The sequence below is a fragment of the Mixophyes fleayi genome, chromosome 3 (assembly GCF_038048845.1).
Source record: "Mixophyes fleayi isolate aMixFle1 chromosome 3, aMixFle1.hap1, whole genome shotgun sequence".
NCBI lineage: Eukaryota > Metazoa > Chordata > Amphibia > Anura > Limnodynastidae > Mixophyes > Mixophyes fleayi.
In genome coordinates, this window is record NC_134404.1 from 147,584,862 (window position 1) to 147,604,510 (window position 19,649).

Genomic DNA, 19,649 nt, shown 5'->3' on the forward strand with positions numbered 1-19,649 from the left:
GGAGTTCCGCAGCTGCCTCACTAAAGCAGCCGATAATAGCCGAAACTGAGTTTCTGTGTATGCGCAGCAGCTCCGTTTTGGGCATCACCGGCTGCTTTAGTGATCCCATTAATATTAACATATTAGCATCATAAAATAAGACATAATTAAACGTAGTATATAAATATAAATACATATATATATATATATATATATATATATATATATATATATATATATATATATCTCATTTTTTTTATACACACATCTGACACCTGGGCTGGAGAAATCTGCTAAGGAAAATCTGCTAAAAAAGTTGTTAAAAGTGTTGCTAACCTGAGGTTAGAGAGAGAGGTCCCAGAAATATGGCAGCATTCACTAAAAGTCTAATATACAATTAAGGGAGTGAACAGAACTGTTTTTGTAACAAAGGAAAATAAAGCAAAGTCCATCCTCTACTACACTGCATTACAAACTATGTCCTTTAAATTGCCGTCAAGAATTATTTTTGTTAAGATTAAGCTTTGTAAATATTAGATAAAACTTAAGTCAACAGAAAATGATAATATAATAGCATGCTCTGTGACTCACACAGCTGCCAAGAAATAATTAATTATGTCCAGGACTGTTCTAAACAGTAACAAACATCAATATTATTTTCAGCCTTGACTTTGTATAGCAAATCTCCCTTGTACCATATGTACCATATTTTGGCACGAGAACAGTAGTTAAAGATGGCTGCAGTTTATTTATATCAGCTCTGCGCTCTGACTCCCACATTACCATCTTCTCACAAATAAAGAATCAGTTAACGTTTGAGAAGGGAGTGGGAGATTACAAAGCAGCGCCAAGGAGTTTTATTACATCAAGGACCGAGTTGGTTGGAAGATCTAATACCATCTCTGGTCAGCAGATGGACCCAGTGAGTTCTACTGTCAGTGCTGTCGATTGTCATTGCTACTGCCATCTCAGTTTCCCCTTCGGTGATGTCCACTGCCTCTTTGGTGACAGAAGAAGATGGAGGTTCAGTTAATATAAATCATAATTGCCAACTTATGGCAAGTATGATCCAGGAGCTGAAGTAGGAAGGTGTGCGTGCAGGGGGCGGGGCTCCAAAAATCGCGTCATTTTGCCAAACGGCGTGATTCTCTGTGAATCGTGGCAATTTGGACCAAATTCTGCCCGATGCAGGAGATTGCCATACTCTCCCTGAAGTCCGTGAGACTTACCTGAAATGTGTGAGTCTCCCGGACATTCCGGGAGAGTTGGCAAGTATGATATAAATGGTAAAAAGACATTTGTGCTTGACAGCTGAGTATTTTAAGGTTTCTACAGTGACTTGGGTCTTGTTTTGTGTTTACACCTTCCGCTGTCTCTGCTTGTTTCACCCATGATGCACCTCTAATAGCTGTACAGGAATGCCATCAAGCAAGGACTACCTTATTATTGGCAGCTGAGAATGCTGCTGCCTTGTAATAACAACACACACATTCCATTCTGGCCACAACATTTCTTATTCCACTTCCTTATTCATCAGGTGTTCCCCAAATCTCTTAGATTGTAAGCCCATTTGGACAGAGCCATCTTTCCCTTTTGTTTCATGTCATTGTTTTATTATTTGTTGATGTCATGTTCCTCTCAGTGTAGAGCGCTGCATAGAATGTCAGCGCTTAATGAACAAGACATATAATAAAATATTTATTTTTATAGTTCTGCACTACACTGTGGTAGCACAAAATGCTAAAGGAACAGAAAATTAAAATATAAAGTATAAAAAAAGAGACACAGAACTTAGTCCAAAAAACATACTGGTAAATAGTTAAGACTGTAAACTCCAACCGGGCAAGGACTGATGTGAACAATTACACAGAATAGCTTCATCTCACATTCAGGGGCACAATTAGAGAGAATAAGCCCTTGACTGTATGATTTTACAGAGCAGTGTAAAGCAATACAGGACAGTACAGGGCAGTATATGGCAGCTCAGCTCTGGTGAAAAACATTACAGCTTTCATCAGTGTAACAGAGGCAACAAATGAACTAGGACATCTAAAGCTGATTGTTGATTGCTTGAATTGATAGCAGGGATTATAAGTACATCCCTGCTTATACCATAGATATAACATTGCTTGAATAGGTGAACTTTGCTGGGACTGTTTAGAAAACACTATATAAGATAAATGTAATAATTGTTATTGACAGATAATAAGAGATCACCTCTAACCTCATGTGGTTCATTCATCATCATCACTCCAAAAACATACTATAGTCTGTCTGTCTGTGTGTGTGTTAGGTAATTTAGACTGTAAGCCCCAATGGGGCAGGGACTGATGTGAGTGAGTTCTCTGTACAGCGCTGCGGAATTAGTGGCGCTATATAAATAAATGGTGATGATAATGATGATGATGATGTGGTTGTGTCAGCATGTATACAAAGAAAAGAAGAGTGTACCAGTGGATATAATATAGTATATTCTGACTGCAGAGATGAAAGCTCTCCTGTGAAAATTTATTTGGCACATGATGGTCCTTGCGGTTAAATTGACATGATTGTGTCCTGAACGGAGCTTTCTTTTGGTGTATAGTTCCAGTCAGGAGTGCAATCTGAAGCACACTGCGCCATTTCTTTCTAATCCTTTTCATGTTTTTTTGTCTGACAAACATCAAAGCTCATTTTGACAGTGTGATGAATGCATTCTTATTTGAACTATCTTTGGTATTCTTTAATCCTACAGATAGTTTAACACTAGCTCATTCAGCAAACACAAAGTTATGGTATATAAGAATCATAATGAAGAACAAAGTTAATTCATGTAAGTATGATGTATTCAATGTTAATCTAATTTTTAGTTGATCTCCATTTTTGAAGACCTGCTTAAAAATATTCATGCTGTGAAATAAATTATTAGGAAATATTTGGTTAATTTCATTATGACGATGAGTTTACATGATGTGTCTAGTTACATGTAATGTTTTATATAGCTTGATAATTAAGCAAATTAAAGATTTCTTGTATCTAGTAAAAATCTACAGCTTTACATTTGGAAACTTAAACAGGACTCTGATTCTCATACTTTGCTGGAAAATTGCAAAAGGTTCTTTTTAAACACAAGATGCATTACCAATCGATAATGGACTTGGTATCAGAGAAGGGCATCAGTTTCCAAAGGGGAAGGAAGCAGGAACAAGCCAAGGTCAGTCCAAGCAGAGGTGGACACAAGTTTTAAGCTGGGTACACACTACAGGATTTTCGTCCAATAATTAGACAAATTAGCCGACATCCTACCGTTGGTCAGATATCGTTTGAATGTGTATAGTGATACGATGATCTAAAGTCGTCTCAAAGTGACGATCATCGTTTCATTTGGTTGTTTTAATATTTTCCAATCATTCACCTAATGATCATGTAGTATGTATGCACTCATGCTGACGATCTCCATAGAGTTTACAGAGTCGGGCTCTTTTCAGCCGATGTTAGCACTTAATGTCAAAGTGAATAAATGTAGAGAGTGCTGTAGAAGGAATAATTCATTTGTTCGTTCTGAGACAGAATATTTTGTTTCAGAGTCACAGAAGTTAACGAAATTTGTTAGGACATGTGGATAGCTATAACAATGCAGTTTTAATCAGTGTGAGAATGTGACAGTAGTGAATGAAAAAATATTGTGCTGTCATTCTCCGGACTAGAGGACCAGATAAAGGACCAGATGAAGAGCACAGAACTGAAGGTAAATCGTGTCAGTGTGTATGCATGAATCGCCAGACTGATCGGAACTTCAGTCGTAGGTATAATCGTTTGAGATAGCACGTCAGTCGGAAAAATTCTTCAGTGTGTACCCAGCTTTAGTCAGTGCGTAGGTTATCAAGCAAAGTCAGTTCAGAACACAGGCAACAACATAGCAACGCAAAACCACAGGTACAGACCACAATAATCAGACAAGGGAAACAGGAAGCTGCTGGGTTTAAATAGCCCAGTGCGTCCTCTGATTAACCACTGATTAGGAATAAGTGAAGCTCACTGTGTAATTAGAAATCCATGAAAATAATCTTTCAGGAACTGCAGTTCAAAGAAAAACTGTCTCAGTGACAGACAAGCAACACAAAAGAGCAGCAACACAGAATGCCCAGCCAGTTCAGTTCCTGACAAAATCACATATGCAGTCATGTGGTCTAACCTAGCCACACAAGATCCAGGTTTTTAACCTAATCTCGAAATCACACATATAATAAAATTGCACATAAATGGCTGTTCGGGGACCAGGCTGAATGACATGATCGCTACAGCTAGTCGATGACTGCACGCTCTTACAGGTAACAGTCATCAGCTGACCACATTTCCCATACAGATAAGTCTGATCAATTTTGATTGGTCTGTTTACTCATTCTGGCTGCACAAGTAGAGCAATATTGAGTCAATTTGGTTTCCCAAATTACCCAATCTGTAAATATGTGGTTGGCATAAGTCATACTGCAACATTACAATTATTTCTGTGCTTTGGAATTTCCAAAGGAATTAATAAAACCTAGCAAAATAGATATTCTTACTTTTTACTTAGGTGAGTTCTCTTTTCCCTTTGCTAAACAAAACACATAATGATAAATAACAATACACTAACACTTCTAACTAACCACATCAAAACAAGGAAACAAAATTAACTGAGCAAAAACTGGCATTAGAGGCAGACAGTGCATGGTTACTTTGCTATGCTATCCATTAGATATACCCTGCAATTAAGCCTCCTACAAACTAAAATAAACTGGGGTGCAGCACTTCAATAATCCCATTGTTGTAAATAGGATACATAAGGCTAACCCTCTTCAACTCTTGGTGGTCTTTGTATATTATAAATATGGGATTAGGTAAACAAGGCAAATGGCATATAATAGCAAAATAATAGCTGTTATCTTTCTCATCTCTATATCTCAGAAAGCACAGTGGTGTTATTTTAGGATGGCTTCTGAACAATGAGGCCAGATGGCTTTCACACTATACAGATTAGCTGTGCCCCTGATCCTAAATATCACAGCATTCATTTTCTTTTCAAATCATGCTTCTGTTGTGCACACATATCAAATAAGTGGCAAGATTATTTTATAAGGCATTTGTTATGGTCCAGAGGCTGCCATTTTGTATTTTCACACGAAAAAAGAAATCAATGGGCTTTGTGTACCTGCTGAGATCGCAATCTGGCAGCATCTATCTCTCCCACCATTTGTGTTAGGGTGTCGTTCACTAATCTGTAGCGGTCATTGTCCTCTGTTACCATCCTGTCAAGTCCTCCTCTGGCTCTCCAAGGCACTAATTCCAGCAGAGAGCTGCTAACGTCATTCAGGGAGTCCAACAAAGCCTTGTTAGTCTTGGTTTCCAATTGCAGTTCCTTCAAAGGAAAAATGCATAAAATTATTACGTTATTTAGTTTAATTCATAAGCATATAAGTGATCCCACTATTTACTGCAGAAAAATGGTACTCAGCAATGCTTTTCTATTCTCATGGAGAAAAATAAAGCTTTAATAAAAACTGTATGCAGCATCAGTAATAACCCTATTTATTACCAAACTCATAAATTTCACCTGGAGCATTTGATAAGGATTAATGGTGACACCTAAACCTTAATATTTCGAATATAGGGAGAGAGAGCGTCCTGTGTGGGTTTGCAGAATACAACCTGTTCTATGTACACAAACAATCAGGCATAGTAAGAAGACAAGGCCAAAATATATCCATCAAAGAATTTCCCAGAAACCTCTGTTTTGTCATGGGCGAGCTTTACAAACAGGCCCTGAAAATGTATAAATGATCTAGTAGGTCGCTTTCAAACAAGACAGGTTCTGACTCGTACAGATTAAACAATTAAAAGTGGATTTTTATTTTCTAGCTCTGTTGCCTCAGACCATAGTGTGTGTGGAATGGTCCTGGACAAATTTAAGTAAGGGAAATTTACACTCAAGTTATAGAGCTAATGGGCCTGAGTAATTAAGGAAAGGCAAAAAAGGAGCAAATGTTCTCCAGGACAAACCATGTTACAATGCAAGGGGTGCAAATTAGTTTATTATTTTGCACATAAGTTAAATACTGGCTGTTTTTTTATCTAGCACACAAACATTTGACAGCTTTATTTTTACACTGAAATTTAAAGTTGATCTAGGACATGCCCTAACCAAACTATAAATATGTCCCCACATTTTACATTTACCCCCCCCCCCCCCTCCAATGCAACATGGTTTTGCCCATGTGCAAACTTACTCCTTTTTAATGCTTTTCTCTCTTTAATGACTCAATATGTCTGAGTAAATCCCCTCCTTAATCATTCTGACATTTATTGAACTGTACCACTGGGCTGTGTGAAAAGATTTCAGTTGTATATAATTCCCATATCTGACTGCTTACACTCGACAAGATACATGAGTACAGTTGATGAAAAGAGAATTAGCTCCACTGGGATAAACTGAATTTAGGTACCAACCAAAGAAAGTAGCTCAAAATAATCATGGTTCAGAATTTATTATACAATTTCAAAGACAGAAAATAAAATTAATTGTATTTACTATCGTAAATTAAAATGAATTTCCAGTGAGTATTATAAAATAAATGAATATAAACATTTATCTACCGAATGCAAATGTGCCCACACACATGGCAATCTGCATGACTGTAGAATGAGTATACCATTAAGCTATATGGCCACACACATTGATGGCAAGTTGCAATGATCCAATTAGATTACAATACTTTGCATAACTGCCAACACTTTTGGGTTAAAAGACCTTTAGTGTGTACCCAGCTTACCCTTGGTTGCTTTATCTGTCTTTGCTATGTCCATGAGTCAATGTCCCTCTCTATATAATCTCCCAACCTATTTGTCGTGTCCATTTATGTTAATTGCTGCCCAGTGATTCCGTTCTCCCTCAGTTACTGATCTGTGATCCCCTGATCTAGTCAATAGAAATGTTTAATACTATGTGAGAAAAAAAATTATGATATGAAGAGATTCTTGTGCAACTTGCAAGTGAAATGTGTTATTCTAATAAAATATTAAAAATATGCTAAAAAATTATAGATTTCTATAAAGTACTTGTAAATAACCTTTTTGTGTTAAACCAATTTTTATTATCTTTATTAATATGTTTATATAAACCTCCTGACACCATCATTTCTTTGTATTCCTAAATGATTTCATTGTATCCCTAAATGTGTTAATTATTGTATCCCCGTTTCTCCTAATTGCTTTTTATATGTAATTGAAACCTGAGAGTCTGATCATCGTAGTTCCATAAAATATATAAGAGCTTCCTAAGCAAATATTGAATATTTAAACATGTAGTCTACGCTGGATGGAATATATCACTAGTCTTCAGAACAACAAAGTGGCTTCCTTTCACAAAGTCTGCAGAGATTGGTATTTGCACCACACGACCCCATTGCCTGGCACTCTGTAAACATTTACTATTTTTATTCATCGCTTCATACCCATCCCCCCTCCCCAGCACCCCCACCCTCCACCTCCTGGTATCCACCAGCCCATCCCCTGCCCCATGGCAGAGGCGCACTAGGTTAGATGCAGGGCATACGCCTCACCCCGGCTCTCCCCAGACTAACCTGGTACACCACCTTCTGAGATATGCCTACTATGCTGAGCCAGTCTATCTCATGCATGTCCCATTCACCATGCCTATGTGATGTTTGTAGTACCATGCTTATTTGTTTGCTGTTAAACTTCAACATTTTCATAAATAGAATGGATTTAAAACAAACAAACATATAGTCTGTGATAACACTTAAATGTATTTGAGCCCCTTTATTGTTCAATGTTAGTGTGTCTTTAATGCAAAATAGTGCTGTCCAGTTTTTGCTCATCCAAAATTAGCTTAAAGTGTTCAAAACTAGCCAAGTGGATTAGAATCAAGGGAAGAAAACACAGACCGCTCATGGTCCTTAAAGATTAGCATGCACACCAAAGATAAAGCTGTACCTTCTTTCTCTCTTGTATAGAGTTCAGGTCCTCTGCTTTATGGTCCTGCAGCTCATAGTTCTCCAGCTCTGTTTCCACCTTATCCAGCCACCTGCCCAGCTCCTCGTGAGTTGAATGGAACTGTGTAGCAAGGGTTAAGGCCTGTTCTAAGACTTTAGAAACGTTGGAACTTAGCTTTGTGATATCAGAATACCTTGATTTGATTCCATCCAACTTTTCTTGAATAACGACAACTTCATCACCTATTTATAAACAAGAATAAAATAAACAACACCAAATTTCTTAAAATAACATTCCAGGTACGGCTCATCTGAAGTGCTAATACTGGAAGGTACCTTACTACTGTGAGAGCCCTCACCAATCAATTATCTTAATGAACAGAATCTCTTAATTGATATAATGATTAGAATATGACCTGCTGTATGCTGTCATAAATAAATTACTTTACCCAAATTTCTAGTTTCAAAAACATTAATGCTGGGTGACTTTTAGAGATTATGAAGCATTGCCGACATGCTGTCTATATGGCCACAGGCAATTCACACGTAGTTGTAAAATTCCTTGGTAAAAACTTTAGTATAATTTATATTATAAACCAACTCATGATATCACTCAGTACAAATATTCATTAATAAACAGAGTGAAATGCACATGAAAAGACTCCTAACATGGGAAGGACGCACTTACGCAGTTAAACATTTTTGTAAACCAGTGTGCAAAATACTGGCATCTCACTTCCCAATTACTTTAATTTGCAATGGCAATTTTTTTTTACGGAAAAACACAAAAAAAGATTTGTCTCAGGCGCTAGGCAAAATATACTTAAATAACTATAATACATAAATTCAGAATCCTAGATGCGGTTGTTCATAAAGGGAAGTGTCAATCCCTAATATAAGGCACAATCACAAAAAGGTACTGAGCTGTGCAAAGTAGGACCTGCAAAAATGTATATTGTAAAGAACTTAAGAAATAATTGATCTATTTTAAGACAATCAAATGTACCTAGAGAACCAATGTAATTATAGATAAAAATTTGTTGGTGTTGAAGCTTCTCTCGATTAAATTACAGAAATATTTGGTGCGCACTGCCGGCAACAGGAGTAAATTTCCGATCATACAGAGCTGTTTCATGGTGACGGACAGGACCTGAGGAGAACGTGAGTGTCTATAAGTTACTCACTCCTAGTCCATCCGAAACTACCCTGGATACCGCTGATCGTGAGTTGCGAATCCTAAATGGGACTATTAATATCAGCATTTTCTACTTGTACAGTGGGATCCCTGTGTGGCAATTAACGGAAAAAGATTTCTGGATTACACCATATTAGTGGAGAGGCTTATCTCCTAAAGAGGTTGTTTAACAAATAAGGCGTTCCAATAGTTGTTCATGTTTAAGTCTTCATGGATGACTGGGACAGAATTGTTTCCTAAGTGGACCTTATAAAGCTACAAAGTTATAAATATTCTTTATTTTGCTGTATTATGCTTTCTAATATGCTAATTATGTTTCTAAATGCCTACCTTTTGCCCTGTGCAATGGTTGTTATTTTTTTTTTATTTCTTGTTTTTTACTAATATTTTTGACTGTGTTTTTTTTTTTGCATTATTGATTATTAACAATTTTTTATCTAAAATTATATTAGTTTTCTAGGTAAATTTGATTGTCTTGCAGTAGATCAATTATTCCTTAATCTTAATTTCTTAACTCTTAATTTTACTGATCTAGAAATGTCTGGGCAAACAAAAAGCCTTCCCTTGCTGCAAGCCCAACTTCTGGTCTCCTTTCCCCCTGCCATTCATTTTCCCCCCTTCCCACTGCTTTTTACCTCATATAAAAGCAGCTGATAGAGGAGGGGATGTCCATGATACCAAACACCATGCTGCTACTCTGTGTTACTGATTGGCTGTGAGCAGGGTGCTCAGTGACATCATCAACTCACTGCGCATATTCACAGTCTAACACAGTGTTGACTAACTTGTGACACTCCAGGTGTTGTGAAACTACAAGTTCCAGCATACCCTTCCAGCAATAAGCTGCTATATATTGGCAAAGCATGCTGGGACTTGGAGTTTCACAACACCTGGAGTGTCACAGGTTAGCCAATACTGGTCTAACACTACAAGCAGCTACATGTTGTGCGATACCCAGAATATACCCTTCTATGCACACTACTTGTACATGAGGTAATAAGTGGCAGAGGAAGGGAAGACTGAATCACAGGTGGAATTTATTACAGGTGAGAGAAGGGAAAATGAATTACAGTAGGGGGGATGAATTATGGGGGGTGAATTACAGGAGAGGTCTGTGGAAGAAAAATGATTTACAAGGGAGGGTGTGGTAGCTGGTAGAATTACAGCGCTGCGGAATTAGTGGCGCTATATAAATAAATGATGATGATGATGATGATATTACATGGGAGGGTAGTTAAAACTGAATAACGGGACAAGGGAGAATGGTTCAGAAGAAATCAAATACATTGGAGAGGTATGGGTGCTAGTAGTTGGAAATTAATTACAGGAGAGGGTTGTGGGGGAGAAATGAGTTTCAGAATACTTGTATATGTTACGATTAATATGAGAAGTTGTCTAATATCAATAATAGCTGTGACTGTACTAAACACACACCCATATATAACTCTATTTATAAAGAGCTGACGTGAGAAAGAGATTTATTGAACGCAATGGAAAATTGAAGAGTTCAAAATGTAAGCCTGCCGCACATAACTTGGAGGTCAATCAAAAATAATAAATTCATCTCATGTAGATCCTAATTTACATTATAGTTAACGTGAAAATATTTTCAGAATTTCATGTGCTACAAATCCTAATTCACACTGTACTTCACGTGAAGGTGTCATTTCCCCATGACCAGGGCCAGATTAACCCAAGGTCTAACTGGGCTAGTGCCCAGGGGCCTCGGGCTTCTGGGGGGCCCGCTGGCAGTGATCGGGTTGGGGACATCCCCGCCCCTGGCTCCGACTGTCAGCTAGAGAATGGCAGGCAGCTAACAGCAAATGCTATGCTGTTAGCTGCCTGCCGTCACTTCTGCGGTGCTTCCACGGTGCGCAGTAATCTCCTTACTGAGGAGCTCCTGTGAGAGTGAGATCTCCTCAGTAAGGAGAGTACTGCGCGACGCAAGAGCACTGCACTACAGGGAGTGACAGAAGAACGGAAGCAGGTAAGCGCTCGGGGGTGGCGGAAGGGGGCCTCACGCGGGCTTCCATTCCCTCAATCTGGCCCTGCCCATGACATATCCTTCTGCATAGTATAGAGGTTATTCCAGCAGCATGATGTAGCCAGTAAGATGACAAATTTCATGTCAGGGAAACACTGTCCCAGAATAGCTGATACATTACAAAGACATGCACCAAGAAGGTGATACCACATTAGCAAAATTAGGATTACGATTTAAACATGAAACCACCTTTGGTTGACTGAATGTTCTTAGAAACATAAGCAGAATTAAAATATTTAGGCTAAAGATTTGTTCAAACACAGAAGGTTTTTTTCTATGCTCAACACACTAACAGAGAACACAGCAGGGAGCTGAAACTAATGTGGTTTGTTATAGAGTTTGAAGTAACATGTAAAAGAAGGTAACTTACTGAAAAAAGTCAAACAACAAGAGGCGTTGACCACATTTAATATGTATTATTGTTTTGTCAGATTCCCTTCCTTCCCCTGACAAGTAGAAAGGTAGGTGCGACAGGGCAAGCAAACATGAATGCTCTTGATTAGATGGTCAGAGTAACTAGTCCAATCAGGTGCCAGTGCAATGCTGAGATGTTCAGACCACTTGTTCTCCTGGTGCCTGGAGAATACAACCTGCAGTAAGCTGTAACAGGGCAGTGAGACCTTTTTTGTTGCTAGTTGGGTGAGAAGTATTGAAGGTGGACATCACCCTTAATTTCTCTCATGGTATGGGCACTTTCACAAACATATTTGCAGGTGCACTTTTGACAGCCCATTGGGGCATTTTAGACTTCACTTATTACAAAGTGTAGTGTGTATAGTTCTAAATAATGAGCATTGATATAGATAGGGTTGGCTGATAAACTCAGTTGGGCGCGTTGGAATCTGATTACCCTGAACACTAAACAGCCTATTAACTATCTTATCAGATAGTTAAATATGATAAGATATCCAACCGTTCGATATAATCACCAGATAACTTTTCATATTGGATCAATTTGCATATGGGTTTTAATGGTTCTTTTTTTTATATATAGAACAGTAAGCAAGAGGATATAATGGTAGTATCATTCAGTCTCTTCTGTTATCATCGCACTAGAAAACATCACATTTCAACTGTAAAACACAGATATGAAGTACTCTGTGAAGAATAAGTTCATTTAATAGTCCTGAGCTTTCTAGTGCATGTATCATTAAATCACCTCACTCACCAGTCGTATGCTTAAGTAGCTCTAATCCATTCTGTATGGCCTGGTCAACGTTTTGTTTCCTAAACAGTATGTCTTCCAGAAGGAGCTGTCAGAAAGCATTGTGAAAAGAAAAATCACTCAAAGTCACAGAGAAGGATATGCAGAATATAAACCAGAACATGTTCTCCATTAATTTTAGAGTTTTAAATTATATTATTAAAGTAAATAGGAAAATCATTACCATCTAAAATGGCAGCAGTAACAGGACTATACTTTATATTTTATGACTAACACAGCACTAGAAGGACTATACTTTACACTGTATGACTGACACAGCACTAGAAGGACTATACTTTATATTTTATGATTGACACAGCACTAGAAGGACTATACTTTATATTTTATGATTGACACAGCACTAGAAGGACTATACTTTATATTTTATGATTGACACAGCACTAGAAGGACTATACTTTATATTTTATGATTGACACAGCACTAGAAGGACTATACTTTATATTGTATGACTGACACAGCACTAGAAGGACTATACTTTATATTGTATGCAGGGCCGGATTAACCTGAGGTCTAACTGGGCTATAGCCCAGGGGCCTCGGGCATCCAGGTGGCCCTTCAAAGTCCTCAACAGCATTATTGATCGGTCCGGGGGTGGGGGCGCCCCCAGCCCGATCAATGCTGCTGAGCACTGTCAGTCCAGTCCTCCGCCCCCCGGCGCTCAGTACTCTGCTTGCTGAGGAGATCTCGCGAGTGAACTCTCGCGAGATCTCCTCAGTAAGGAGTTTACAGCGCGTCGGGGATGGAGGACTACAGTGACAGGTAAGCACTTGGGGGCAGGGGGGCCCTCACGGGGGACGGGGGGCGGCGGGTGGCTCACATTGGAGGCCTCACGGGGGAATGGAGGCGCCCTTAGCCCAGGGGCCTCCATTCCCTTAATCCGGCCCTGATTGTATGACTGACACAGCACTAGAAGGACTATACTTTATACTGTATGACTGACACAGCACTAGAAGGACTATACTTTATATTGTATGACTGACACAGCACTAGAAGGACTATACTTTATATTGTATGACTGACACAGCACTAGAAGGACTATACTTTATACTGTATGACTGACACAGAATTAAAAGGACTATACTTTATACTGTATGACTGACACAGCATTAAAAGGACTATACTTTACATTATATGACTGACACAGCACTAAAGGACTATACTTTATATTGTATGACTGAGACAGCACTAGAAGGACTATACTTTATACTGTATGACTGACACAGCATTAAAAGGACTATACTTTACATTGTATGACTGACACAGCACTAAAGGACTATACTTTATATTGTATGACTGATACAGCACTGAAAGGACTATACTTTATTGTGTATGACTGACACAGCACTGAAAGGACTATACTTTATATTGTATGACTGACACAGCACTGAAAGGACTATACTTTATATTGTATGACTGACACAGCACTGAAAGGACTATACTTTATATTGTATGACTGGCACAGCACTGAAAGGACTATACTTTATATTGTATGACTGACACAGCACTGAAAGGACTATACTTTATTGTGTATGACTGACACAGCACTGAAAGGACTATACTTTATATTGTATGACTGACACAGCACTGAAAGGACTATACTTTATATTGTATGACTGACACAGCACTGAAAGGACTATACTTTATATTGTATGACTGACACAGCACTGAAAGGACTATACTTTATATTGTATGACTGACACAGCACTGAAAGGACTATACTTTATATTGTATGACTGACACAGCACTGAAAGGACTATACTTTATATTGTATGACTGACACAGCACTGAAAGGACTATACTTTATATTGTATGACTGACATGGCCTTTCACAGATTATAGAAAAAAACACAAAACATACAAATGTTGTTCCTATCGTTTAACAGTAAGGATTTATTTTATGACAGAATAGCATTTATGAAAAAGATATTGAGTAATTATCTGGTTTTGTTATATTGTGCAACCTGGAGCAGTTGATGAAAACACTAGCTGCAAAACTATTCTTTATCTCATATAATGTGCAAACTAATATGGAGCAAGTATTATTTACCAATCACAACCCTAATTGCACCCTTTATTTCTCCAGCAGTAATATACCATAAAGGTCTAATGCACCATGAAGGTTCTGTGAGTAATAATCACAGTGATCCCTTGAATCCCTTTAAGCATCAGATACAGTAGAACAGTAACAGGATCATATTCTCACTAATCCTGGTAATCCAGAAGCACCAGTCTGAATTCTGGGAAAATATGTATTCATAGCTAAATATTTCCAGTAGCAAAAACGAAAAAAAAACTCTCCTGGGAAAACCAGAAGACATGGAAATGAGTTTATACCAATTGGCCATTTAGTAAAATAAATAAAAAATATTTTGTAAAAGGCAATATCTACCTTTCTCTTCTCATACAATTGTGCATGTATGGCAAATAATATATGTAATAGAAATAATAATAGATGAAAATAAAGGATAAACTTAATAATAACAAACAAAAACACAAAACAGAATGAAATACCAGGAGCTCAGTGTGTTGTCTTGTGAGCACCGCTGTACTGTAGTCTTGGACTGACAGTTGGCTCAGCTTGTCATGCACTTCAGTCAGCCAGTTCATCAGCTCAACTTCATCATCCCCAAATATCTGAGCATTGCAGTGTGCCTGCTGTAGAAGTTCACCTCTCCTGCTACTTCTCTCCTGAATCTCCATGTATCGCGTTTGGCAAATATCTAATTTGTCCTGAATCATCTCCCTCTCTTCCCTGGAGCTCAAGGCTTTTAAAGACTGTCCAATGCTCAGAGATTGGTGCAAGATTGTATTATGAGCTGTAATATCTTCTTGTAACACCTGAGTGATGGGATGAAAAGAAAAGAAAAAAAACGAAACAAAAAAAACAGGACAAAAGATGGCCAAATGAAACCAAAGTAAAAATTAAGAATGTCAAATATAAAAATCAATCAGTAGGGTTGTTAGTTTAATCAACCAGTGAGAAGACGAGAGTTTCATGTTTGAGCTTGGAAATTAAAAATGTTTTCATCTGAAGAAAGTTTGCGAAGTGAACGAGCAGCACAAAGTGTGTTAATCAGTTTTGAAAACAGAAGTAAGCAAATTAGATGTTTCTTGAAGCACCAACAAATTCAAGTAGAATAAAATTATTTGGGCTTTATATATTGTGAGGCTTTAAAATCACAATTTATAGATGACCACAATTGGAAAATTTCAAAATATATTTTGATAATTTAGGCAATATCATTTCTACAATTGCAATACAAAAACAACTACCATGTACTAAATATTGATTACTTTACGACAAATTATATAATTTATTCAGCATGAAAATCAAATTGAAAAAACAAAGAATATAAATTTTGTACAATTTTAAGAAAACAAACATTGTTTCTTTTAAAAACTAGTGCTTCAAAATACATTTGTAAAGGAATTTTGGTATCAGGTTTGCTGTAAAACTTAGTATGCGTTCCTCTCACTTTGTGCTGGGTAATCTGCTGAAGGAGTTTGGGTGTCTGTGTTCCAATGGGCTCAGAGTTGGCCAGCTTCTTCTCTGTGTTACTGAGCCATTCAGACAGAGGTTCCAACGTATCGTGGAACTGTTCAGCTACCACCAATATACCGTCCAACTGACGATTTCTGCAAATTTAAACAGAAAATTATTACCATTACAAAGTTAAAATAATTTTAATAAGCAGTTACATGGTATATGAAAATGCTAAGGGAAGGTAGCATTACTTCTTGTATTCTCAATTAGCCAAGATCCATCTAGTCTAAATTCATTACTTCTTGGTAATACAACGTGCAGATTTCTGAATAGAATGTAAACAACATCACTAAATAGCCAAACTACACTGTTAAATTCTACTGACAGCACTAACTTAACAGTGTGAAGGACAAAACACTAGTCTTCTGCATCCCAGGAAATGATACATTTCATACTTGCTAACTCTCCCGGAATGTGGACTCCCACATTTCAGGGGAGTCTCATGGACTCCCGGGAGAGTATGGCAATCTCCTGCATCTGCCCACTTTCTAGTGAAGTGGGCAGAATTAGGTCCAAAATGCTGCCATTCACCGGGAATCGCGGGGCCAAAATGACACGATTTTTGGAGCCCGCCCCCTGCACGCCCACCTTCCCTCGGCAGCTCCCGGATAATACTTGCCATAAGTGGCAAGTATGATAAATGTATATGTGTATCTTGTCTCAAAGTACAGACATGATTGTTGGGAAAAAAAAGTATATTTTACAAATAACCAATATACCATTAGTTATTGTAAAGACTGATTCCCAATGACTTATTATGTGCAAAGCATTAACTGGTTACTTATTCAATTTAAAGGCAAACAGACCTCTAAATATGACCTGTGTCTACCACAGAACAAAGTATACCCTCCCAAGCTGTTATAATGTGTGAGAATTATCAAACATGAATACAACTGATAGGAATGTTTTGGGAGGAGATAAGAGTCCTTCCACTTTATTATTTTGTATCTACTCATCTCGTATTAGCCCATACAAAAAAATATGTGCAACAGTAAATTTAGTGCTACCTAGATAAACGTTCTGAGAGGGAATGGCTGGGGAATCCTGGAGAGATAATATTTTTCCTAATACAACACCTGAGTCATTATGTTTCCAAATTACAACCATAATCCTAACATACATTTGTGAACTTGACTAAAATAGTTTGCAATTTTCTATTAGAGAACCCTACAAGACTCAGAAACATGCTCCTTGGGTTCATCATGCTATTGAACTACGTATCATCTGGTAATATTGTGCTACATCTTCTTTTTAACACAAATAATAAGGTTGTCCTGTAATTGCATTGAGGGAATCTGATGACATCACTGGAACAGAGAGAAAAGCCAGAGCCGCAAGATGCAATTACATAGTTAAATAAACAGTTTGGGTGGATTCAATGTATTATTAGAAAAAGCAAGTACTGGCTTCACTACGCTGCATTTCACTTCTGCCCTTATGAACCCGTCTGCTGTTTCCCTGAATTTAACGCTATCATTTTTTTGGCACTCAATACAACAATATGTTGAATTTTGCAGCTTATGCTCAAACACTTGGTGCTTGGACAGCAAAACTTCATAAACTCTAATTCGCAGATATGAAAGTGGAATTATCATGAATGATTCTTAAATTAGTTGGGATTTACTAAATGTTCCACACTGAAATATTTAATATATGAAATATGTGCAGTATTTAGCTTGTATGACAAGCAATGCTGGGTTATGAGGCAGAGCTATGGGAGAATACAACCCTCCTGTACGTCTAAGAGGTAAATTTACTGAGAATCATGTTTTGCAGCTGCTTTAAACCGCCACACATCGCCAGTAGTTCAGTGCTCCAAACATCATCATTATCATCATCAATTATTTATATAGCGCCAGCAAATTCCGTAGCGCTTTACAATTGGGAACAAACATTGATTAAACAATACTGGGTAAGACATACAGACAGAGAGGTAACAGAACCCTGCTGGCAAGCTTACAATCTATAGGGCGGTATGTTAATTGTCTGGCGAGGTGTGGTAGACTGAAAAAAGCTAAACCGCCAGTGGTTTGGACAAAAACCATCATCAAAACCGCCAGGAAAAAGAAAGTTTTTTTCTATACATGCTTCTGATTGGCTTGGTAGGTCAATCATGCTGTCTGAGCTGTCTTGTCATTTAGAAAATAAGAAGAGACACTATTGCCATATAATTATAGGGGCAATCATTATTTATTGTCAGTATGACTAATACTCCCCTATTCTGGATACTATAGATTATAATTTTTATTATTTTATCTCCCACCTTATTTATCTACCACCTATCAAAATGCACAAACAGCATTTAAAAAAAAAAAAGAACAGTAGCAGTACATACAGCTTAGATAACCATGAAGGTAGCAGACACCAGATGGATTTAATCTAGGACCTAATCCTATAGGTTTGTTTTACAAAAAAAGTGCTCATCCCTCCATGTTTTTTTTATGCCTGGTGCTTTTATCTCTGCTCTTGTTCCATATTAATATAATACTAATATAAGGAAACACTTGCATGTACACATCAGTACAACAGAATCAGAAAATCTGTAAGATAGCCCTGGGAAGAACTATCAGGTATTAAGGTCTATTCATCTCAAACCTGAGAATTCATGCCAACAAGATGAAGTATAACATCCTGCACAAATGCAAGCACAATGAGTGCACATAAGTACAACTTCCTCACATGGGGGAAACTTATCTTTACATTGATGGCAGTGTCATGTAGTTGTTTGTGATAGTAAAGGATTGCAATGTTATTAAACTGACAATTCAGATTATAATGGGGAATTTTTTTTTACTTTTTTGGGCCTTTAGTCAGCATGGTTATTTAATATCCTTGATGCAAATGTTACATACATTTAAACTTAACTAAAGAAAACTGCCTTATCTATTAAACAGATTAAAGTTTGTCATTATAATGAATGGGAACTATTTCTTTTCAAATGAATGCTTTGCGTCATTTATTAAAAAATACTAAATTAGGTAAACTCATAGGTCTTTTAAAAGAGATTTCTACAATCCATTCATGAAGACACCATCAATTCAACAATGTAAGTGTAACATGATGACTAATGCCTCTGAAAACGTTATATCCATGATTATGTGACATCATAAATTAACATGCACATCTCCCCGAAGCAGGGGCAGATCTAGAAAAGTACTGTACCCGGGGCGATTTAGGGGGGGAAGCGATTTAGGCCACGCCCCTTTCTAAAATCTTAGGCTGCCGACGGCTGCACACTATGTGCAGGTCCGCCCAGCCGTGACAGGCAGGGACAGTGTGCTGCCCGGCTGCTCTGATTGTGTTTTAAACACAGTCAGAGCAGCCGGGCAGCACACTGTCCCTGCCTGTCACGGCTGGATGGACCTGCACATACTGTGCAGCCGTCGGCAGCAAGTGTCTGCTAGGGGGGGCGATCGCCCCTATCGCCCCCCCCTGGATCCGCCACTGCCCCGAAGGAGTCGCAGTTTGAGGAACTATCGGCAGTTGCTCGTGGATCAATCAGAAACTTACACACACTACATGATCGTTAGGTGGATTGGGTTGCAAAATATTAAACAATACAACCACATAAATGAGCTGACAATTGACACCTTGGAACGACTTTCGACCATCGTGCCACTATACACACTAACCTGACTTCCAACCGAACGGTCGCATGTCGGCTGATTTGCCCGATTATTGGACAAAAATGC

General features: G+C 38.0%; 1 protein-coding gene across 25 annotated transcripts in view; it reads right to left on the reverse strand.

Annotated features, from left to right (window-relative positions):
- Positions 1 to 19,649, reverse strand: part of DST (dystonin) — a 474,923-nt gene that overhangs the window by 50,897 nt on the left and 404,377 nt on the right. For 21 of the 25 annotated variants that reach the window (XM_075202542.1, XM_075202528.1, XM_075202527.1 and 18 more), the window contains 5 exons: positions 15,890 to 16,049; positions 14,925 to 15,251; positions 12,357 to 12,441; positions 7,951 to 8,192; positions 5,150 to 5,356 (listed from right to left, as the gene is read on the reverse strand). In XM_075202542.1, coding sequence (XP_075058643.1) covers positions 5,150 to 5,356; positions 7,951 to 8,192; positions 12,357 to 12,441; positions 14,925 to 15,251; positions 15,890 to 16,049 — 1,021 coding nt within the window. The remainder of the gene's footprint in view (positions 1 to 5,149; positions 5,357 to 7,950; positions 8,193 to 12,356; positions 12,442 to 14,924; positions 15,252 to 15,889; positions 16,050 to 19,649) is intronic. The other 4 variants (XM_075202543.1, XM_075202533.1, XM_075202531.1 and 1 more) reach the window with 1 other exon arrangement.